This window comes from Lactuca virosa, chromosome 5, assembly GCF_052849685.1.
Source record: "Lactuca virosa cultivar CGN04683 chromosome 5, Lactuca_virosa_CGN04683_v6, whole genome shotgun sequence".
NCBI classification, from domain to species: Eukaryota; Viridiplantae; Streptophyta; class Magnoliopsida; order Asterales; family Asteraceae; genus Lactuca; species Lactuca virosa.
The window spans coordinates 380935394-380960164 of NC_136430.1; the positions used below are offsets into that span (position 1 = coordinate 380935394).

At 37.4% G+C, this 24771-nt stretch overlaps 1 protein-coding gene across 1 annotated transcript; it reads left to right on the top strand.

Annotated features, from left to right (window-relative positions):
* The first annotated feature begins 3900 nt into the window (after positions 1-3900).
* Positions 3901-10874, top strand: LOC145117561 (uncharacterized). The gene is made up of 22 exons (XM_079053853.1): positions 3901-4997; positions 5099-5214; positions 5300-5508; positions 5636-5755; positions 5870-6004; positions 6092-6217; positions 6299-6354; positions 6423-6513; positions 6664-6781; positions 6872-7084; positions 7196-7508; positions 7619-7712; positions 7801-7909; positions 7998-8269; positions 8444-8571; positions 8736-8970; positions 9087-9275; positions 9431-9723; positions 9795-9981; positions 10090-10332; positions 10427-10518; positions 10601-10874. Exons 1-22 carry the CDS (start codon positions 4180-4182, stop codon positions 10746-10748), a joined length of 4305 nt encoding a protein of 1434 aa, XP_078909979.1. The 5' UTR covers positions 3901-4179; the 3' UTR covers positions 10749-10874.
* Positions 10875-24771: the final 13897 nt, after the last annotated feature.

The following is a 24771-nucleotide window of genomic DNA, read 5'->3' on the forward strand; positions in this document are numbered from 1 at the left end:
CAACACGTATTTTATATAAAATACTTCATATCTATGTGTAAGGTGAAAGTAACTACACACTCACTTGATTTAATGAAAATCAGGCAGCAATTCGTTTCCTAAAACGATCGTTTCTAATAAAACCGATAGTTTTATTCAAAAACCGGGCTCTGCGAGGGTCGGACTTCGAAACCGAAAAAATAAATTTTCTGGGTCTTCGGGCACTTCGGGGCGTGTTTCGGGCGTTGGAATTAATACCGGGGCTTCGGGGGAGGTCAAAATAGCTAAAATATTGAAAAATGGGTGAAAAATTACAATTTTGGAATTCTACCCGGAAGATCTCGCAGCCCTTCTATTTATAGGGCCGAGGTTCGGACTCTGGAGGCTGGGAAGCGAGCACGTGGCAGCAGCAGAGAGGCTCGGACGCGGCAACTGGCACGCTTCAGACGCGAGGAGTCATCGGCTTCGGATGCGTCATCGGCTGGGTCTCCGGCTCGGACACCTGTGCGACACGCGTCGGATGTGCGAGGGCCGAGACTTCGGTCGAATCCGGAAGCGACATGCCTCGCCAGCTGGTCGGATGACTCAGCAATTTCGGACATGTGGCACGCTACGAGCGAAGGTGACGTGGCATTTCCGGGTGAAGCTCATCCATGCGAAATTTCTCGAATTTTGTGCCAAAATCTTCTAAAATTCATAACTTTAGCATACGAGCTCCGTTTTTGACGTTCTTTATATGCACCCGTAGGTAAAATTACGCTCTACAACTTTCGTTTAGACTTTGTCGGCTAATTTTGACTTTAATTTTTATATTATTATTTTTAACAGACCGGGACAGGAAATCCGTTAAAAATTCATAACTTCTTCATCCGACGTCCGTTTTCGTCAGACTTTTTACCGTTGTGCTACTATTCACGAGACCTTCGATTCTCATTTAGGTCGTGTCGGCTAAAAATCACTCGATCTAAAATTCGAGTTTTTAGTTGTCTACTGCTAAGCTGAAACTTAGAAAAATCATACTTCCTCATACGAAGTAAGATTTGGGCGTTCTTTTTATACATGCTCTCGGTTTAACGCACACTACGACTTTCGTTTAGATCACTAAGGCTAAAAAGTATTTTATCAAAAACTCACTTTTTACGGCATTCGGCACCGTGTCGGTTTTGTCGCGAAACTTTGACAGGTCATAACTTCTTCGTTATAACTCGGATTTCGGCATTCTTTATATATCCGTAATCCTTGTCACGACCACTACAACTTTCTTAATAGATATCGGCTTTATCTAATATTTATTTTTGATGCTCATTTTTATTCTTAATTAATTAAACCCTAATAATTAAGCATAAAACACATAATATTCACATAATCCATTTTCATTCCTTCTAAATGAGTTACAAAGGTTAAACTAGACTATTATGTCAATATTAATGCATAGGCTAGAAACACGGACGTTACATATTCCTCCCATTTGTTCAAAAAATCTTCCATCGCCTCCAAGGGGACATCCTGATCAAAAAAAACTTCTAATGCTTCTAAAAAGAGCACTTCTTCGATCACTAGCCATGGAATCCAGGATCCCTGGGATCCCAGGACCCTCCCGTTCTGATCTCCAATAAAGAACTCTTTTATATGATGAAGATGTTGATGCAACAGGAGGACAACATGCCATTGTTCAAGGAAGTGGAATGGATAATAACAGAGATTCGCAAACCCCGTTAAGCGAACCCCTCGATCTTGCAACCCAAGATCTTGAATTTCGATAGTGCACGATCCTTAGGGAAATGTACGGAGACTACAACCCCAACATCTATCGCTATTCCGACTAGGGGTGTAATCCCAAACAACCGAACTCCTGTGATCCAGGATCTCGACGAAACTTTCATTACTCCTAAGAACAAATATGTTAGTAACTTCTTCAAAAGTAATACTTTTAATACTAACTCTGTGGATCTTGATGTAGGGATAAGTCCAGCCATGGCTAGGGAACTTCAACGACTAAGGAAAATGATCTCGAGCGTTCCAGGAGTAGTTCAACCTATACTTGAAGTATCCCTACTAGCCACATGATCTCAAGATTTGCTCCTTTAATAGTTGACAATGAAGTTCCAAAACGCTTCCAAACTCCTAACATGAAGCCCTACAATGGAACTACAGACCATGAGGAACACATAACACAATATTGAGAAAGAATGGAAATCATTCCCATTCCATCGCATTTAAAAAAAACTTGTGTGTGCAAGGGTTTTGGTTCAACCCTTACAGGATTAGCCTATAAATGGCTTATCACTGTTTCTCCTTACTCTATTACTTCTTTTGCTCATTTAGTTAACATTTTAATAACCAGTTCTCTTGTAACATGACGTTCGAAAGGATCACTGTTGATCTTTATTGAGTAGTTCAGGATCCTAAGGAACACCCTTAGATCTTTTGTAAGTGGTTAGCAGGGAAGTGATGAACATCCCTAATATTTACATGGCCACCACCACGTAAGCTTTCAAAATGGGTATAAAGAAGGATTCTCCATTATATGAAGATCTTGTGATGACCCTATGCAAAAGAATGGATGAAGTCGGAAGTAGAGCGTTGAGATTCATAAGACTAGAAAAGGACAAAGAAATCCATAAAAGGACCAATGCCCCGAATTCATACGACAATCCTAATAGGAAGGCTGAGTCCTCAACCCTGAGATCTTATAAATCAAAGCCATACTCCAAACCTAATCATCATAGGGTTAATGCCCTTGATAATGAAGGGTAGGAGGGTGAATTCCCTAAGATTACTGACTATTGTTTTTTTGTGGATGTTTCAGGTCTAATCTTTGCTATACATGACCTTGGTGAGAAAGCAAGATGGCCAAGGAAATGAGAAAAATCAAGTGGCTGGATAGATAAATCTAAATGGTGCACATACTATGAAGATTTCGGTCATATCACTGAGGACTGTATATCCCTCAGGAATGAGAAAAAACTTAAAATGTGTAAGGGATTCAAAGATGTCAACAAACTTTGGTTCCATCTTGTCCCACGTGATGGTTGGGCCATGAATTTTATAGTTGTTTTTCAATGCTTATTCTTCATCTTCACCACTATGCCAATCAATATCATGGTACACTTGTGCTCTGATTTCATCAACCATACTAGAATTTTATAGGTTTTGATCACTTAATTAACATTTAGGAAGATATCATTACATTTATCAAGTGTGGTTACAAATTCTTCCTCTAGTTCGTGGTCCATATAAATGCCATGGAGCTCAAAATCCATTTCAATCAAGCCAGAAAATGGTTCACGTATGCCAACAAATGGGTCATCGTACCCTTCGTCTGATGAAATCATTACACTCTCCTGCATACACACAACCACTTTTAGAACCCATAGCAAAAAATGTTGAGTGTAAACATAAAAGGATTATGGACTATAAAAACATTGCCTTTCCAAGAACACAACATCAATTTTGCCTTAATCTTCTCCAAGAAAAAACCCTTTTTTGTGAAGTTTTTCTCTGTGTACACAAAGAATTTCAATCGACGGTACTTGTGTGCAAAAAGGTGATACAATATAGAGGGAGGGTGTAACCTTTGACGTCTATAACATAATTGGGGGTTTCTCCCGAACGGAGTTAATGGACCACTTATCTTCTAGCTAAACATTGATAACCAACTAACTTAAGGGAAACCGGTGAAAAGATATAAACAAACAAATTAAATCAATTTTGAGACATTAATGAATTTAAAATCCAACTTTAAACAAAATCGACAAAAACTTAAACTTTTGGGTTTTTATGACATTTATCCATTAAAATATATTATCACTAACTAAAAGTGAGATGACCATACGTTCGTTTTAGATGTTAATACAACGATAAAAAAAAACATTTAATTTACCTTTGTCTGGAAGTATATGATGAATAAGACAAGTTGACCAAATGTTCAAAGAGAACACCATTACACGAATCTCATTTTGTTTTCAGTTCAAGTCGACAATGATGCACCAAATCATCTGTGATTCATCCTTTCCCGATTAAGATTGGATATCAATCTCGTCTGCCCGGTGGCTCCCACCGTTTGCCGGCGTTCTCCGCCGCTGTCACAACCCTTCTTTCTCTCACTCTTGCTGTTCGATCAATTTAACCCGACAACAACAGACAAACCAATTAACTAAGCCAGGATCAATCAGCATATGATTCAATCGCACTCGTTCCATGGCTACACGTATCTTCTATTTACTGATTGTTTTTACTATCTACGGCTTCAGTTCTATCTCATCTAACCCTAATTTTGGTGTTTCTTCAACGATCGATGAATCTACAATTCTTGATTTCCATGGAGATTATTCGCCGCCGTCGCCTCCACCGCCATCTCCACCACCACACCCTCCGGCTCTGTCGTGCGAAGAAGATTTACGAGGAATCGGGAGTTTAGACACTACGTGTGAACTAAATATTAGTACGATTTTCGTTGCTGATGTGTATATAGAAGGAAAAGGGAACTTTCACATACTCCCTGGTGTTAAATTTAAATGTCTTACTTCTGGATGTTCGATAATTATCAATATTAGTTCTGAGTTTAGATTAGGGTTGAATTCAGAGATAGTAGCAGGGACGCTTCATGTGACGGCAGGGAATGCGACATTTGAAGAGGGTTCAATCGTTAATGTTACTGCTATGGGTGGTGATCCACCGGAGCATACAAGTGGCTCGCCTAAAGGGGTGTTTGGTGGTGGTGGAGGGCATGGTGGGAGAGGTGCTTGTTGTGTTGTGGATAATACAAAGCTCCCAGAGGATGTATGGGGTGGTGATGCTTATGGGTGGTCGGATTTACCTGAACCCTATAATTATGGAAGCAAAGGTGGGGCGACTAATAAAGATGATGATTATGGAGGGAATGGTGGTGGCAGGGTTTGGGTTGAGGTGGTGGATGCTGTGGAAGTCAGTGGAAGAATTTTTGCAGATGGTGGTGATGGTGGTGTCAAAGGTGGAGGAGGCTCTGGTGGCAGCATTTTCGTGAAGTCCCGGAAAATGTAATGGTCTCTTTCTTTATCTTTTTTGCCTTTCTTTTGCTGTTATTGTTTGTTGGACCTAATTATGCAACAATCATCTCTGTTTGTTCTATGAAGAACAGGACAGGTAGTGGCATCTTAAGTGCATCTGGAGGTAATGGGTTTGGTGGAGGTGCTGGTGGAAGAATATCTGTGAATGTTTTCAGCAGACATGATGATCAAACATTCTTTGCTCATGGTATATTCATATCAGATATCACTCATGCTTTCAATGATCTTTATTCACACTTCTTGAAACAATTGATGCAATCATATTTTCACAGGGGGACAAAGTTATGGCTGTCCTGCAAACTCTGGTGCTGCAGGGACTTTCTATGATGCTGTTCCTAGAAGACTCAGAGTCAACAACCACAACATGTCAACAGATACAGATACACCTTTTTTTGCATTCCCAAATCAGCCTCGTTGGACAAGTGTTGATATTCAAGAATATGCTAAAGCTGCTGTCCCACTACGTTGGAGTCGCGTGCAGGTTGCCAAACATATTCACTTGACATACAATTCTTAATCTGTTGTCAAACATTTTCACAACAATTGACTGTTTTTCTGTGATATATATATATATATATATATATATATATATATATATATATATATAGGTTCAAGGACAACTTAGTTTATCAGCTGGAGCAGTTTTAAGCTTTGGTTTACCTCATGATGCTGTGTCAGAGTTTGAATTAATGGCAGAGGAACTTTTAATGAGTGATTCAGTAATCAAGGTAAGTGAGAGGCATTATATACTTTTTCTTATAGTAGTAATAAATAAAGTCCAGTGGTATTCTACATTTCTACATTTCTACTATTCTTATTGCTTTCTTAATATGTTGTTTTAGATATATGGGGCTTTGCGAATGTCTGTTAAATTGCACTTGATGTTGAATTCCAAAATGCTTATAGATGGTGATGGTGAGGGTGATCCAATTATTGCCACTTCATTGCTTGAGGCTAGCAATTTACTTGTTCTCAAGGTAATTAGTTTTTCCTTCTCTTTGCTAAAGTCAAATCTCTACTTTAAAAGTCAACCAATGTAGTTTTTAAGTATTCTCGTATGTCAGGGAGGATCTGTAATACAATCAAATGCAAATCTTGGTGTTCATGGTCAAGGTTCATTGAATCTGACCGGAGAAGGCAATGTTATAGAAGCTCAACATCTGGTGTTATCAATATTTTGCTGTATCAATGTAAGGGTAATTGTATTATACTATTATTTACTTAGTATTACTGATTTCTTTTTAAAATGATATATTTGGCCACTTATGTAGGTTGAACCTGGGTCAATGCTAAGAGGTCCATTAGAGAACACAACTATTGATCACTCGTAAGTATCTTTAGTGGTAGTCAATGATTTGGTTGACTTCAGTTAGATGATATGTTGATATATGATAGGGCACATTGTGAACTGGAGGTTTGCCCAATGGAATTAATTCATCCACCTGAAGATTGCAATGTGAATTCTTCATTGTCCTTCACTCTTCAGGTAACAAATTGTTAGTTTAAGGGAAAATTGCATGAGATAGGCTCAAATAGCAACATATGTTACTCTTTTTACCAGTATAGAATATATACAATGTCGCAATGTACTTTTATCTAATTAGGCCTTTTCTGATTAGTCATTATGTATATGTAGATCTGTAGAGTTGAAGAGATAGTTGTTGAAGGTTCCATTGAAGGATCCGTTGTTCATTTTCAATGGGTCAGAAGTGTATTAATCAAACCATCTGGATCAATAAGTGCTTCTGGATTAGGTAAGACTTTATTACTTTCTTTCATCAGACATCAATATAAATAACTTTTTTTTTTTTTTAATAAACATTTGAGATTTGGAATTTATGTAGGCTGCATTGGTGGAGCGGGGCAAGGAAAAATGTTGAATGATGGTACTAGTGGTGGTGGGGGACATGGCGGCAGGGGTGGTGATGGTTACTATAACAACAGTATTGTTGTTGAAGGTGGTGTTCCTTATGGTGATGCTGATTTTCCTTGTGAGTTTGGTAGTGGCAGTGGTGATGATAGTTTGGGTGGTGCAACTGCTGGTGGTGGTATCATAGGTATGTAAGCTTCTGAATCTTTAAGGTTGAAAGTAAAATGCTGTTATGGGTAAAATAGTAATTTGAAATAGTTTATTATTATTATTTTTTTTAATTTGGAATTTGAAATAGTGATGGGGTCATTGGAGCACTCTCTGTCGAGTTTGTCAATCTATGGGTCACTGACAGCTGATGGAGAAAGTTTTGGGGAAAATATAAGAAAACAAGATGTGAAGCATGCTGGTGGAGGATCTGGTGGAAGTGTTCTTCTGTTTGTTGATAGATTGACACTTGGTGATTCATCTGTAATCTCAACTGCTGGAGGGTATGGTAGTCAGAATGCTGGTGGTGGGGGTGGTGGTAGGATTCATTTTCATTGGTCAGATATTACAGTTGGAGATGAATATCAACCTGTCGCTAGTGTTAATGGAACCATTAATATTGGGTTTGATTCTTCACAAATTAAATTACTACTACTTTCTTATTCATTTTTTCATCTTATATATATATTATTTGTTCCTTATATTGTATTTTTGATTCTTTTGAATATGACAGAGGAGGAATTGGTAAAGGTCTTGGGCAACCAGGGAATAATGGGACTATCACTGGAATAGTTTGTCCACAAGGCCTGTATGGTATTTTTTGTGAGGTACATTTGTTGCTCTTTTTGTTCATAGCTTTAATCACATAAATGAGCTGAAATATGTTTGATCAATTCCAATAACTTGAATATGTAGGAATGCCCACTTGGCACTTACAAGAATGTTAGCGGGTCAGAAAGAGATCTTTGCTATGATTGCCCAGCTCTAGAGTTTCCACATCGTGCCATTTTTACCCCTGTTCGAGGTATTTCTTTTATTTATTCCAAAATAAGTCGATTTTCTTTTTCCCAAAAGTGCTGTTTAACAAAGCATCTAATATTATTACATTACAGGTGGTGTTTCTGATGTTCCTTGTCCTTACAAGTGTGTATCTGAGAGATACCACATGCCTCACTGCTATACAACATTTGAGGAGTTAATTTATACGTTTGGTGGGCCATGGCTATTTGGTTGTATGCTTCTAGGTTTGCTCCTCCTTTTTGCCCTTGTACTTAGTGTTGCCCGTGTGAAATTTATTGGTGGGGATGAATTGCCTGGATTAGTTCCCACTCGACGTGGCTTGCAGTTGGATCGATCTGTTCCTTTCTTGGAATCATTGAATGAGGTCCATTTTTAACTTCCATTCTTACTTATTAAAGCGTGTGTTTGGTTTGTAGATTCAAATGGAATTTGAATTTGAGATTCCATTCCATGGTGTGTTTGAATTTTGAAACCTGGTGTTGGTTTTCATATGTAATTCTAAAAATATATTGTTTGTTTGTTACTTTATTTTTTTCAGGTTCTTGAAACAAATAGACATGAGGAATCCCAGAATCATGTCCACAGAATGTACTTCATGGGATCCAATAGTTTCAGTGAACCTTGGCATCTCCCTCATTCCCCTTCAGAACAAGTAGCTGAAATTGTGTACGCGTTTTACAAATTTTCCCTCATTTAGTTTTTCCAAGTTTGACAGTGATTTTCTATAAATAAAAACATCATAATGGGGTAAAAAGGAAACGTGACCTAAGCCTTGGTAATAGCTTAAATAATTGAAATAATTTGATGATTATGAATTTTGGGTGTGGCAGATATGAAGATGCATTCAATAGATTTGCAGAGGAGATAAATTGTTTAGCAGCTTTTCAATGGTGGGAAGGATCATTTTACAACATCCTTTCTGTGATTGCATATCCATTTTCATGGACATGGCTGCAATGGTGTCGCAAAAAAAAGATACAAAGATTACGTGAATTTGTTAGATCAGAATATGATCATGCGTGCTTGCGTTCATGCCGTTCCCGTGCTCTCTATGAGGGACTTAAGGTGTTTCCTTTTATCCTTCTATATCCAACAAATAACAATCTACTTTCAATCATTTGTTTCTTATAGCATCCTAATTTCATTTCTCTTTATATTGAAAAATCATTTGTTAAATGCAGGTTTCTGCAACTTCTGATATGATGCTTGCATATGTGGATTTTTTCCTTGGTGGAGATGAGAAGAGAGACGACCTTCCTCCTTCACTCCATCAAAGATTTCCACTCTCTTTAGTTTTTGGAGGAGATGGAAGTTACATGGCTCCTTTTGTTCTTCATAGTGACAATATTCTAACAAGCCTCATGAGTCAGGTTTTGATTCATTGAATGTCTCACCCAAAACAATAATTTTATAATTACACTGTCACATTCGGGTAGATTTTGCAAAGTACAATCCCTTAAATCTTCAATAAGAAAAAAAGTTAAAAGTGCAATGTTCTAACAAAAATAAATTTATTTTTTTGCAGGCTGTGACATCCACAATTTGGTACCGATTAGTTGCTGGTCTAAATGCACAGCTACGGCTTGTTAGGCGCGATCAGTTAAAGTCAACTTTCCGACCAATCATAAATTGGCTTGACACGTATGCAAATCCAACTTTAAGTGTGCACAGAATACGCGTTGATTTAGCTTGCTTTCAGCCTACTGCATTGGGTTATTATCAATTCGGATTGGTAGTTTCTGCAGTTGAGTATCAGCGGGCCCCACCACCTTCAATTAGCAGTCCACATGTTCTACCCGATCCCGAGGTGCAGTCGAGGTATTCAGGAGTTTAGATACTACCTAATTAACATACATTGATTTTGAATTTGATACTTACATGATGTGCAGCTATTTCGTGAATCATCGTGGTAAAGTTGAAGAACGTGTCCATTTCCAAGAGTCTGAACCCTTAATGACACATAGAAGAGCATCTGGATGGATTCTAGATGATATTAGCTTAAGAACACTTAGAGAGAACATGATGTGGTATCCTCTATCATTTATCATATGCAACACCAAACCAGTTGGTCATCAGGTAATTAATTATTCAATTCCTTCAGACTCAACTAATGCCTAGTGGCGTGTTTGGAATATTGCCAAATAGATTTTGTAATATTATTATAATTATTTAATGGTTTTGCAGGATCTTGTTGGGTTGGTGATATCTATTCTTCTTTTAGGAGATTTTATACTTGTGTTACTGATGTTGCTTCAGCTTTACTCAAATTCCATGGTGGATTTATTTTTGGTGTTATTTCTTCCCCCTCTCGGTATTCTCCTCCCATTTCCAGCTGGAATTAGCGCTTTATTTAGTCATACTCCTAAGCGTTCATCAGGGCTTGCACGTTTTTATGCACTCTGGAACATCACATCCTTGGTCAATGTTGTAAGCATAACTCATTCCCTTCGACACTTCAAAAATAAATTATGATATTATATGTTAACTACAAATAATAATTACATGTTTCTGAAAAAAACAGGTTGTGGCCTTCATATGTGGATATTTTCATTACAAGAATCAACTCCCCCCAAACGACAATCATCTAAATTCTTTGTCCTGGAGCTTAAGCTTGTAAGCTGCTATTTTACTCTTATCTTACAATTTTCCATTTTATTTACCTTAAAAACCTAAATGTGGTGGTGGTGGTGTGCAGGGATGATGGTGGATGGTGGATGCTTCCATCTGGATTGATGGTGTGTAAAGTTGTACAGGCACAACTAATTGATTATCATGTGGCTGATCAAGAAATTCAAGATCGAACATTATACTGTAATGATCCCACTGTTTTTTGGCAGTCGTGAAACAAAACATATATCCACATTCCTTTTTTTATTTTTTCTTTTTTTTATTTGTGTGTGTGTGTGTGTAGTTTATAAGAAAGAAAGTACAAAAAAATATAAATTTTAAAACATGAGAGTTACCCAAAATCATGAATACACGTATATGCAACGGATGTAGGTTTAGAGTGTGGGGTCGGATGACGGGTTTTGAATGCTGTGTTTACTGTTTATGTTGTTTTTTTTTGGGTTTGGAATCTTGCACTGTGTTAGATGGGTAGGGTTTTGTTGTTTAGTTTTTCACCCATATAAGTTTTGGTTCATAATCATTGTTATATGTTAATGATTTTGTCCTTAATAACATAAAAATGGAATTCAAGAAGCTGTGTATATACTATATACTGTAAAGTCAAGTTCAAAAGAAAACCTAAAATTGTGATCGACAAAGAAAACCTGCAAAGGGTTTATTGACTGAGGAGGCGCCCTTTGTAATTGTTGATGATGAGTCACCATAGAAGTATGTCGTGTCGACGTGCTGTCATCTCATCCATCCATTTCGAAAGAGGTTACCCTGAAAAATAAGGCATGATGGATTGAAACTCAATTGCAGCCATTGGATCAGATTCGATCTATGGTTGTAATTTGTGGGTGGTTCCAAAGTGGTTGGATGGTTAGAAAAGGAATAAAGGATACCTCATTTTTCTAGATAGTTAGGTTCAAATGAGAATTTTTATTTTTGTAAGAATATGGGAATCAATATCGTGCCTTGATTAAAAAAATGTCAAAGGTTGAAGAGGGCTCCCGGGCGTGATGGCAGTTTCGTAAATATTTAGAACTTAATTGTAATTTCTTATAATGTCTTAATTGTGCCAAGACAAAATTGCAAGAATGGTTCCTCTGCTATGTCCACAATTGCTACTTTGGGCAAAACATGTTTGGACTAGCACCAATAGTCCAAAGGTTTTCATTTTGCTGCTGTTTTGGTCCAAATCAGTTTAAAAAATCTAAAAATAACGAATTTGCCCTTTTCCATTTGTTTTTTGTTTTTCTTTTTGTTATTTAATTTCTTTCTAACTAAAAAATTAAAAAAAATAAAATAAAATAAAATATAATCTCTCTCTCTCTCTCTCTCTCTCTCTCTTTAAAACCCCAAATGGGTAAAACTCTAATCTCCGATCTCTCTTGCCCTTTCTCTCAGTCCACATGTCTTGGTGATACGCTGAACAAGGTCATGATGTAAACAGAAGAGAACGATAAACATGGTTCTCTTAAATCTGATTGTAACTTGTAGGTGGTACCAAATTCGAAGAACAGGGATGTGGAGACGGTGATGGAGGTGGTTGCACAATTAAAACAAGAATATGCTTGTTGAATCAATTAGAATTTTGAACCCTAGATGATGAAGGTTCAGACCATCGATCTGATATTCAGAGATCAATGAGGAGGAGAGTGATGAACACTGTCATTGTTTCCTGCGATTGATTTATCCCAAATGATGGAGGTGGTGGTGTTAGATTTAGGGTTCTGGTAGCATCTCCGGTGATAGGGTGGAAGGCGATTTTGATGAACACCGACGTCTTTTCCGACAGTCTCTATTTGGGGTGATTATGTGGTTTGGTGTCGTATTTGGCGATTTTGGAAGGTACTATCATCAAGTTGAGTTTCATTTGATGCAGATGGTAATCCCAATGGGTTGGTGCAGTCGATGGCAGTGTTGGTGGACTGAGATATATTAGTTTTCGATGGAGGTAGATGTGAAGAAACACTAGAGAAGATGAAGCTGGTGATTAGACGACGAAGACGATCAAGCCGGAGAAGACGACGAAGTCGGTGGATGTAACCCAGATCGACGAAGACAAAGTCGTTGGAGCCGGAGTTGCCAAAACCCTAATTCTTCAGATCTCGGTAGGTGGCGACGCTGTGATTCGACGAAGAAGACAATCAAGCCGGAGAAGACGAAGGAGGGCTTCAGTTTCGATGGTTTCCGGCGAGGAGATGGTTTCCGACGTAACTGTAGACCGAGAGAGATATAATCTTGTATGTTAGGTGGTTTCCAAGAGAGAGAGAGAGAGAGAGAGAGAGAGAGAGATTTTATTTTATTTTTTAATTTTTTTAGTTGGAAAATAATTAAATAACAAAAAAGAAAAACAAAAAACAAATGGAAAAGGGCAAATCCGTCATTTTTAGATTTTTTAAACTGATTTAGACCAAAACAACAGCAAAATGAAAAACTTTGGACTATTGGTGCTAGTCCAAACCTGTTTGGCCCAAAATAGCAATTTTGGACATACCACAGGGACTATTCTTGCAATTTTGTCTTGTGCCAAATATTTTTGAGTTATTCATGACTATGTATTGGGTCCTTATCTTTGGTTCTAACACTATTTTTCTCAAATTTAACAAAATGATAATACGATACGCAAAAATAACCCGCGAAAGATCCCATAGGTCGCCACATTCAAAAGTTCATTTGTGTTGTGGATTATCATCCTTTTGCTGTTGTGGATTATCAGATGGCAACATACTTGCGTTGCAAATACGTAATCAATAATTATTCATTTTTTAGTATATTTAACAATCATAACTATCTTAAGCAAATACATAATAAAAAATTATTCTTTTTTTAGTATATTTAACAATCATAACTATCTTAAGAACATTCTGGCAAGCAGGGGGTTAGCATTTTAAGGTATTTTGTTATTGTAGTTTTATAAACATACATTAACATTTTCCTATCTGAAAATGAGGCAGTGAGAACACTCCTCAACACGAATGATGAACACACTCACAAACATAATGCAACACAATGTTTTAAAACCCGGATTTTTAGTTGACCTGGTGTGATGACCGGTTCACGGGTCAACCGGTTGAACCGCCGGGTCAACCCGGTTTATGGTCTTTTTCTATTTTTATATATTTTTACTTTCCCGCATAATGCATAAACATATAAAACAAATAATTTGATGTCCACAAAGTTTAAACATTGAAAAACATTGAAGAAACGGCAAACGATTCGTTGTTTTGGCGTTCGTTACTTGTTAACCAACTATCCAAGCCTTATTAAAACGGGTCAATCCGGTTTTAACCGGTTCAACATAAGCGGTCGAACCGCGGTTTAGGGGAAACCCGACCGGTTCGATCCGGTCCGTATTTTTACAAAAAACCGTTCTCAATTGACCCGCCTTCTACCCCGGGTCACGGTCCAACCGGTTGAACCGGCCGGGTCGACCCGGGTTTTAAAACATTGATGCAACATGTGTCACCATGGTGGTGCTTGATATTATTCATGTGGGTGTAACTGTATCTCCACGAGTATGTAGCTGTATTTTTTGTGAGTGTTTCAATATCTAGATACGTTCTTTAAACTCTCAGTATTGACCATCGAGAGCAATATGCAATTTATGGACAAAATAAGAGAGAGGTTGTCTCCTTTAACTCGTATGACCCTATCTAAGACTTCATGTTTTGGATCGTGCGTAGATCTTGGAAATACAAATGCGGACATACAACTCATCCATGTAATGGTCCTTTCAGTGATCCATTGTGATTATGAAGATGATGTGTTGTGGTTTCTAGCTGGAGGATATGATCTGCGATTTAGACTTAGACTTGAGAAGTTTTTCGTTATGTTTGGTATATAGTTTGGGAGTGCTACATGGATAGATGAGGATGTTATCAACGAGTTTAAGACACAATGCTTCCCAACACCGACTCCTTCTGATACCTTGTTTATTACTTATTTACTTGGGTTGTTTTAAAACCTATGTTTAATGAAATAACATATGTATGTCTTATTTTCATGTTGGAATGTTGATTTATGGAACATAATAATTTGCTGGTTGCAAAATATTTGGATGCATGTAACTAGTATATTTTTATACAACTTTTATTTTGTTTTACATTGTTTTTATTTATTATAATGAAATCTTAATTGCTTAGGTACCATTGGGGATTAGCTATTTGGAAATTTACTGTAACATCCGAAGTTCCAGGTATGTTATTTTAAATTATTTATGTTGAGAATGTTTGGAAGGACTCGACGAGTTGGTGCCTCAACTCGTCGAGTAGGGTCGCGACTTGGTGACGTGGGTAATGGATGGACTCGACAAGTCGGCGAGATGACTCGCCGAGTCAGCGCTGTTGACAGAAACCTTAATTCTGTCGGGTCTGGGCCTATTTAAAGGCACTTATAGCCTCCATATAACCCCCATCAGAGTCCATTCGCCCCCTGAGAAAAACCCTAACGTTTATTGTGAGCAAGAGAGGGAAGGATACTTATTGAGGTCACTTTCTTAAGAAGAAGAGCAAGGTGCTTCAAGGAATCAAAGAGGAGAGCTTGTGGATCTGCTTCATCTCCATTTCAAGCTTCAGATTTAGGTATAAGCTCTTACCTTCTTTGTTGATTGATTAGAACCCTTAGTTGTGAATTTAGGGCTTGTATCACTCCTTGATGGGGTTTTGGGTGCATCAAACCCCTTCCTGCGAGTCACCCTATAGATCTGGACCTTGTAAGGTCCAGAGAGTCGTAAAGTAGGAGGCCATGGTTGAGCAACCATGGAGCTTTGAAGTTAGGAAGCTTTAATGGAGTCTAATTGGCATATAAAGCAAAATATACTATGCATGGACATCAAAATCGAACCTTTACGTGACTTTTGGGTATTAGGAGGTTAGATCTATGAGCTAGAGTTATAGATCTGACCTCAGGTGGCTGAATGAGAAATCGATGGAGCCAACTCACCGATTCCATGGGATGACTCGACGAGTCGTAGCGGGTGTGACCTAGTAGCCTTGACCCAGTGTTAACTCATCGAGTTGGGAGTCAACTCGACAAGCTAAGTGAACCCTAGGAAGAACGTGGAGAATACGATTGGACTCAGCGAGTCACAGAAGTGCACTCGGCGAGTCAGGTCAACCTTGACTGTTGACCCAGGTTGGCTTCTGTTGACTTCATGGGTGGGTCAATAAGGGGCAGGTGGGGCCAAGGAGGGGTAAAATGGTCTTTTACCCATTCCGAGGGTGAAAAGAGAAAAAGAGGACTTAAGGTGTAAATAAGTAATAAGACGGATAATGATTGAGATGCTTGTCTAATGTGTTAGGCGGAGGCTAGTCCAAGATTTCCGAGTGCTTGTCTGTTACCTACTAGCCACGAGGTGAGTCTTCTCACTATACCTTACCTGGAGTGGTAATTATGTGTGACCGGAAGGTCTTATGTGCTATAAGGGTTATGTGATATATGTTTTATGTGGTATGTATATGTTATGTCCTGAGTTTGCATGGTTTGGACCGGAAGGTCGACAGGGTTTGGACCGGAAGGTCAACAGAGTAGGACCGCAAGGTCTACAAATTTAGGACCGGAAGGTCATCATGGGTAGGACCAGAAGGTCTACCAGAGTTGTGGGACCGGAAGACTCCACTAAGACACATTGACCGGAAGGTCTACCAGAGTTGTGGGACCGGAAGGCTCCACTGAGACACATTGACCGGAAGGTCTCGTATAGTTATAGCCTCAAGTGGCTAATTTTATGTACGTGGTATTTTGGGGAACTTACTAAGCTTCGTGCTTACCGTGTTATGTGATATGTGTTTCAGGTTTTCTCAGGATCGCGGGAAGGCACTGACTTGATTGTACACAAGAGAGAAAGTGTTATGTTTTGAGGATCCTGGATTATTAAACAAACAATAATGAAGTTGTGCTTTATAAATTAAATAAATGATACTTTTGTGAAAGGTATTATGAGAATTATATGATTTTAAAATGAAAAATTTGCTCGAAAATTTAGCGTGTTACATTTACGTAAAGTAATATGCATCTGGATAGTTAGTAGGATTAAGGATACAAAAGATAAACAAACATGGTTGGTGGAAGTATGAAAAGCCGTTGGATCAAAAGTGATAGTTTCATTTTATTTACTTCTTTTTATAGTTTATTTTAGCATATTTTATTTTATTTTTAGTTAATCTTCATGCATATTTTTTCCTTTTCGTTATTTTATATCTGTATCGGGTACTTTCGAGTTTTTTGAGCTTTATTGCAGATATTTGGAGAAATGGAGTGGAGTGTGGAGGGAGATTCGGAAGACTAACGAAGTTCGAGCGAATGATCGGGATTGTTGGAGGTTATCAAAGAGAGTTGGATTGAAGATTGATGTCATTGGAGCTTTACTTTGAAGATTTTATAGAAGAAACTTGAGCTTGATGGATTGGAAGATGAGATTTATGGGCTAAGAAATTGATGTTTCTTTGAATGATTTTTTGGGTTATGAGCTCTTGGACTTATATTTATGTGTTTTGGGCTCATTGGTATCTACATTTGGACATTTTGGATCAGTCAACAAAGTCAAAGCCAACAAAGTCAAAGCAAGAGGACAAAATTGGACCAAAGAGGAAAAGGTGACAAAAAAAGCTTTCTCGATCAGCACAACTCACGAGGCCGCGTGAGATTTTGCACTGCAGGTCACGAGGCCACGCGGCTCCTATAGGGGCAATTTGGGGTTTTCAACTTTTATGGTTATTTGAAGGTAGTTTGGTAGGAGCTTTTGGGGCATTCTTGGATCACATTTTGGGGCATTTCTCCTGGAGTTTTTGGAGCTTTGAAGACCCTTGAAGAACACTTAAAGATTAGGATTTTTCATCTTTTTTTGTAACGCCCCGATTCTCAGGTGCTGATTTTGATATAAGTTTTTCTTGATTTCAAGGCCTACTCGACGAGTTGGTTGCCATATTCGTCGAGTAGCAGCGGGTTGGTCCACGTGTTTTAGTGACCTACTCGCCGAGTCAAAGAAGGGACTCGACGAGTAGGAGCTGACAGATGAAACCCTAAATCCCGGGGTTTTGCACCCTATTTAAAGAATCATAAGCCTCCTTCAGACTCTTTACAGTCCCTTGAGAACTCAGCAAAACCCTAATACGTGTGTGTACTCCATTGTGTTTTAAGCTTTGGAAGAGGATTCTTGGGGAGAAGAGCTTGGGGAAAACAAGGGGATTGAAGCAAGGAACTAGTGGGAATCAAGATCTACTTCAGTGGGCATCTTTTGGGAAGGTATTAAGCTGTTATCCTAAACCCCTTTTCATTCTAGATCTATTTTGGGTGGATTTTAGGGCTTTTCTAGCTTATTAGGAAGCCTTTCTTGTGTTTGAGCTAAGATCTGAGGGTGCAACCTCAGATCTGAAGTCTCTTGGGTCTCTAAGTCCATAAAGTTTCCAGCTTTTGCAATAATGAGACTCTCCTAAGGTGTAAAGCTCCATTAGAAGCTTAGATTGGTCATTTAGAGTCTCTAGGGCCTTGCATGCACGTAAAGTTTGCAACTTTACGTGATAAACATACCTTAAAAGCTTGGATCTGCAATATGGAGCCGTTGCATGGCTTAAAAGTACCTGTATCGATGAAGGTCTGAAGGGACTCGACGAGTTGCATAGTCAACTTGGCGAGCCACATGAAGATGGTCATGTACTCGACGAGTTGGTTCAATAACTCGACGAGTCCGATGAAGATTGCCTTGGGCTCGGCGAGTCTGTCGTATGACTCGACGAGTCGGCTAGGGTTTTCCAAACCTTTGGACACGTATGAACTCGGCGAGTTGTAAAGGGGAAACTCGACGAGTTGGCCAAGGAGTTTGCGGCTACTGACATTAGGAACCCGACGAGTCGCTCAAGTGACTCGGCGCGTTATTAAGTTATGCAAGGAACTCGGCGAGTGGTTGGTTGTACTCAACGAGTTGAGGTCAACATGGACCGTTGACTTTGACAGTTGACTTTGACTTTGACCAAGGGTTGACTATTGGACTTCTGGGGCATTTTGGGAAATTGGAAATATGGGTGTTCACGGGACGGTTCGGTTCGGATAATAATAAAATTATGAACCGTGATCACGGGGCGGGTACCTTACATGCACTATTCGTAACCGAACCGAATTGTGTAAAAAACCAAACCGAACCGAACCGTATAAAGGCGGATAACCACGGTTCGGTTCACGGTTACCCGCTAAAAAAATCAAATTTTGTTGGAGTTCTAACACCATACATTACCAAAAAAATGATAAATCTGATACATAGACAAAAATAAGATACCATATATTGATACATTTGACACAAAACATATCATGCATAATAATATAAACAAATATAAAAAAATTGAGAAAAAAAAACAAAAGAGGTGTAAAGCCGTTAACTGGTACAAGGTATGTATTAAGAGTCTAATTTGGTCAAATAGTCAGATTATTCTTCAATGTTCCATTAATAACCAGAACTAATAAATCATGACATAAGACATACCTATCAATTATATATGCACGACTAAAATAAAAACATTTAATTTAATGAACTAATGCTTCAATAATGTGTAAAGTGTGTGTATATATATATATATATATATATATATATATATATATATATATATATATACGGTTCGGTTCGGGTATCCCGAATATCTAAATATCCAAACCGAAACCGACCCGTATATATCCGGTTTTTTCGGTTTTGGTTTTTCAAGGTTTCGGTTTTTTTCGGTTTCGGGTTGACCAGATCGGTTCGGTTTTTCGGTTTTTTTGCACACCCCTAATTGGAAATTTACAAGCATGGTTCTATGGTGCATTCAAGTGGTGGAGTTGTACCGGCAATCCAAGAGCTTGAGTGTATCTTCGAGTCGACAGTGCGAAGTGAGTTATCCTCACTATACTAAGGGGTCTAAGGCACCAAGGCCGGCCCATTGGTTATGTTATTCTAGCAGTATTATGTTGGATTAGTGTCTAAGCCCGTAACCATATTTGGTATGTACTTGACCCGGTTATGCATGGTCCTTTTGGGTTGCCTTCACCATAACAACTGATAGGATGAATTAAGGAGAAAAAGGATTAATTATTATTTATTAATATATTATAAGAATAATATATTAAAGGAGAAATCATATTGTTTAATTAATATTAGTCAAGAATTAATTAAGAATTAGTTTTGTGGTTAAAAGAGATTAATTAAACTTAGGGGACTGGAATTGTAATTATAAGATAATTGCAATTGGGCTATGGATCACCTTGGAACATAGGTTGGACGAATTCTATGGGAAGCCCATAAGGAATTCGTCCAAGGGGTGTTCTAAAGGGATTCCATGGGCTGCTTAGAGCCTAAGCAGTCAAATTAGGGTTTCCTTGTTTGATAACCCTAATAGCCTCACTATATAAAGACCCCTATGGCCCCAAAAAACGTGGCTAACTCTTTTGGAAGAACCCTAGAACGTTTTTGGTGCCTCCTTCCTTTCTCTTTGTTCATCCTCTTGCTTATGGTGTTTGTAAGCCATTAGAGGAGTGACACTTGTGACTCTAAGCTCCAAGACAAGAAGATTCAAGCCATTCTTGAAGAGGTAATCATCTAGATCTATTCTTATATGTTAATTTCGAAATACATATGCTAGATTAGGGTTCTTGAGTCTTGGATGAATTGTATGTACAATAGATAAACCTAGATCCAAGCATTGGGGTTTGTATGAGCACATAGGATGTTCTTTTGTATAAAACTCATCAGTGGTATCAGAGCCTAGGATGGTTTATTCTAATGTATTTGATGCAAAGTTTTTTCGTTCATAGCTGAAAAATTTCGTTTTTTCGAATTAAACCAGGTTCACGTCGTGAACATACTGTTCATGTCGTGAAACCAGTCTGACAGCATGATTTCGAAACTTTTGCCTTAATTTGCTTTGGATAATTACCATAAATTGCTTTATTCAAATAAAAATCAGATTTTTTGTTATGGTAATTGATATCCTAATCAAATTAATGGATAATTATCAAAATTAAGATAATTACTTGTTTTATAAGATAAAGATTGATTATTTGTAAATTGATTTGAATTATCTTGTAAGAAAATTGAATTAGGTCAAATTTAGATAATCACTAATTATTTGATTAATTGAATTATTTGTAATTTGATCTAGGAAGTTTTAAAATGTTTCAAAACTTGCCCTCAAGTTTTGGAATTTAAATTTTTGATTAAAGGTTTAATTTTGTAATATTTAAATTCTAAACCATAAGTTTTTGAAAAAGTAAAAAACTTGCCCTCAAGTTTTGGAATTTAAAATTTTGATTAAAAGTTTAATTTTGAAATATTAAATTCTAAAATCCTAGTTTTTGAAAAGTTCAAATTACACCCTTATGGTTTTATTAAATTAATTAAATGTATAATTAAAAGAGAGCTAATAAATCCATAATGATATGGTTTATATTTAATTAAATTAAAAGTATAATTTATTAAATTAGACCACATAGTATTTTAAAAGTGTAAAAGACACCTTATACTATATAACATTTAAAAGTTTAACATATTATATATGTATGAGTAAAGAGTCAGTCTTACCGTTAGTAGGCTTCATTCACGAAGCTGGTCTCTAAGGGGTGTTTAAGGAAATTGCCTATAAAATGGCGATTGAATGGGTATCCACTCTTACCCACCGCACTCTTGACTAGTGGAGGGTCGTTAGCCGAACGGGTAGGATAGGACACACCCTTCCATTATAAGTATAATGAAATACGAAGTAACTAAACGCTTTTATAAATTCACAAATCTTAGTTACTTTAGGAAAAGTGAATATGATGCAATTCCATGGAATTACACTTTGTACCCTTGACGAGACAGTTAGTGGAGCGTGTGTGGTTAACCGGCACACTAAGTTGGGATTGGCATTGGTAGCAAAGGGTGACTCGATGTTTGTCATAGATCGACAGAGCGTGTGTGGTTAACCGACACGTCGATTAGGTGACTGCAACATTGAGGGCACCTCGTACATTCGCATGGTTATTCACACCTTATTTGTGATCCTCGGCATCCCAGTCACAAATGAAGGGCATAATCGCGATTAAACATGCCATTGAAAAGTTCAATGAATCTCAAAAGATCTAGGAGTTTCAATTCATTTAAAACTTAATTTTCAATTTTCGTTTTTCATGGTGGAAATTGGTAAATCGTCATTTACCTACCTTCAAATGTTCTGCAGTTTGGATTACGGCATCCCTCTTCCAAATTGTAGACTATTGTGTTGGGTCCTAGCCTTAATATCTCATTTGGGTGTTTTATTAAGGACTCAATCAACTAACTTGAATTTCTCCCGTTTTGTAGATGTCAAAGTCTGACAAATATGGTCTTCCAGAATCCTTAGAAAAAAAGTTTTTCACATGAAGATGATGTTCCACGATTGGATTGTAGAAATGGAAATCATGCTTCACTTCCTCCACCTCCTCCGATAATTCTCCCTAACCCACGTGTTCGAAGACTTGAAATGTTCAAGGTCACTCAAGACCTATTGGCGAAACGACACGAAGATGGAAAGTCGGTATGCGCTCATGTCTTGGATATGTAGTTGCATATTGATAGATTGGGAATGTTGGGCGTCAATGTCTCGGAAAAGTTGAGTGTTGACTTGGTTCTTCACTCACTTCCCGAATCATATGATAAGTTCGTTAGAGAGTACTATATGATGGACCACGACGTGACCCTCATTGATTTGACTTATTTGCTTATTGCTGCTGAATCAGAAATGATTTGGCGCACTAGTCGAGCAAATTTGTTTGGTAAATCAATATCCCAATCCTCTATGGGCAATGGCAACATTGGAAGTCCAGAAAAGTTTTCTCTACGCAAGAGAAAGGCTGAGTCTGAGATTGTCCCGTGTGCTATTCCGAAGTGGTCCACTTGTTTCTATTGCCAAGAAAATGGGAATTGGTTACGAAGCTGCCCTGACTACCTGAGAGATCTAAGATATGGGAGAGTCAAGATGTATGACTCTGCTTCAGGTAAAATCCACTATCTAACTCTATTAAGTTCCTTTTTTAGATTCTTAGTACATAATGTGATATGATTGCATTTGGTGTTTTGTAGGATCGAAGAAAATAAAGGAAGCTTAAAAGAAAGAAGTGAAATCTGGTCATGAAGAAATGGATTTCGATCGCATGATTCAAAGATCGGATTTTTTAGCTGCTACTTTAGAGTTAGGACAGATTGCTAAATAATATTTAGCATAGTTTTTCAATTGAATTGCATTGTAAGGACAATTTTTTCCGCAATAAAATAAATTTTTGATTTTGTCTTATTTATTTATCCTTGCAATGACATGTATGAAAAATTGATGTTTGTGTATTTCTATTATTAGCCATGTTGAAATGGATGTATTATTTATGGTAGTGTCATAATTTTCTAAGTAAGGAAAGATTCCCATCGCCCAAGTTTCAATTGGACAGAAACTTGGAATCATACAACTTGTATTGTGTGATCTATAGAAATCTTGGTACTTAGGCAATTACGACTAATTCTTTGTTCACATAAGTATGTGAGTCAAGTGAAGGACTAAAGGAACTAGTACACAATGTTGTGCACTAGTCAAGTCAACCATAAATAATAATAACATTATTCGTCATGATTTATTAAAAGTATAGTAAATATGGTTATGCTTAAAAGATTAAGTGTAATTCTGAATCATTGAAAAGTTTCAATAATAGCAGAACGAATAAGAAGAATCAATTAGGCAGAAAGATAAAAGGTTCTCAAATCTGAAAAGATGGGGGAGTACTTAAGTATCTGTTTTATGATTAACCTAGTGATTGTATAACCGTGTCACAATTGATTCTCTAAGTAGATCTTAGTACACTAGTATGGCTAAGAAGAGGAATCAGAAATTGTTGAAATGGTCAAATCAAAAAAGTAAATCGTACTTCGTTCAAAAATCAAGTCTTAGAGTCATACTCCAAGATTGTGACTTGAGTGACACATCTTAAGAAGTTTTAAAACACTCATCAAATGTGAAGTAGGAAAATGTTTTCTTGCTATTGCACGCTTGAAATTGGTAAGTTGTGATGTCTTGGGTAAGACAAAGACCAACTAAGACCAATTGTGTGTAATGGTTTGTCTTGATAAGAATCCGCACTAACTCTTGAATATTTGTTTGTCAAGAAATGTTTCTTGACAAGAGAATCTTATATGTCAAGAGGTCAGTGGGAGTCTAAATGATCTTGAAAAGTTTCAAGAACTAATCAAGGGTAAACCTATTGTTAGACACTAGCACACGACTTGAGGTTTGTAACCTATCGTGTTGACACATTTTTTTTATTTCTGTGCCATTTCAGTTTAAGTCAACTATGCATATGATTTCTATGAGTTCTCAATTGACTGAATAAAGGCAAGCACCGTGATCAATGGAAAGTACATTGATAGGTAGGGGTGAGCTGCTAAATAACTTGGAAGCAATGGTAGGACCCTTGATGGCAAGGAATAAAGAATGAACAAGTTCTGTCCATAAGAGTTTGGATTTGTCACAAACATTATCTTATGATTATGGTTATGACAAATTCACGTGGATAGGAACACATACACCATAAAATCTAAGTGTCATAAGGTTTGTCTCCTTCATGAAAATGATTGTGAGGAAACGCTTTCACTAGGAAGATTTTAATGAGATAAGGATTATGTAAATTGCATTCTCAAATTCGATTATGACTACGACATCCCTCTTCATAGTTCGAATTGTGAGATTTGGCAATTAGTTTGAACATTCGCATATCGAATTCAGTAAAGACTTGAATAGATGCCTTCCTTAGTTCTAGAATTGTTTAGACACACATGTGAGCTATCTAAGGAAAGGTGTATGAGTTGTTTTCTAGAAGCCTAGATAAAAGATTGTCGAAGCGTATCGTATAAGAAATATGATCTTTGGAAATCAATAAGTATTGTTTTCTAGAAGTTTAGCAGATTTCTGAATACATGTCAAAGCTAGTGGGAGCATAAATGTGTTGGATTAGGTGTCTAAGCCCATAACTATAATTGGTATGTACTTGAATTGATAGCAGCACAGTCCTTTTGGGTTGCCCTCAACCTAGCAACTGGACAAGGAAATTATGAAAGGAGAGATATTAATTTATAAGATTAATAAATTAGTATAAATGATTTATTAATATGTTAAAAGATTAATATATTAATTAGAAATCATTATGTTTAATTAATAGTTAGCCAGAAATTAATCAGAATTAATTTTGGGGTTAAAAGAATTAATTATAAAGTGCAGGGACTAGTTTGCA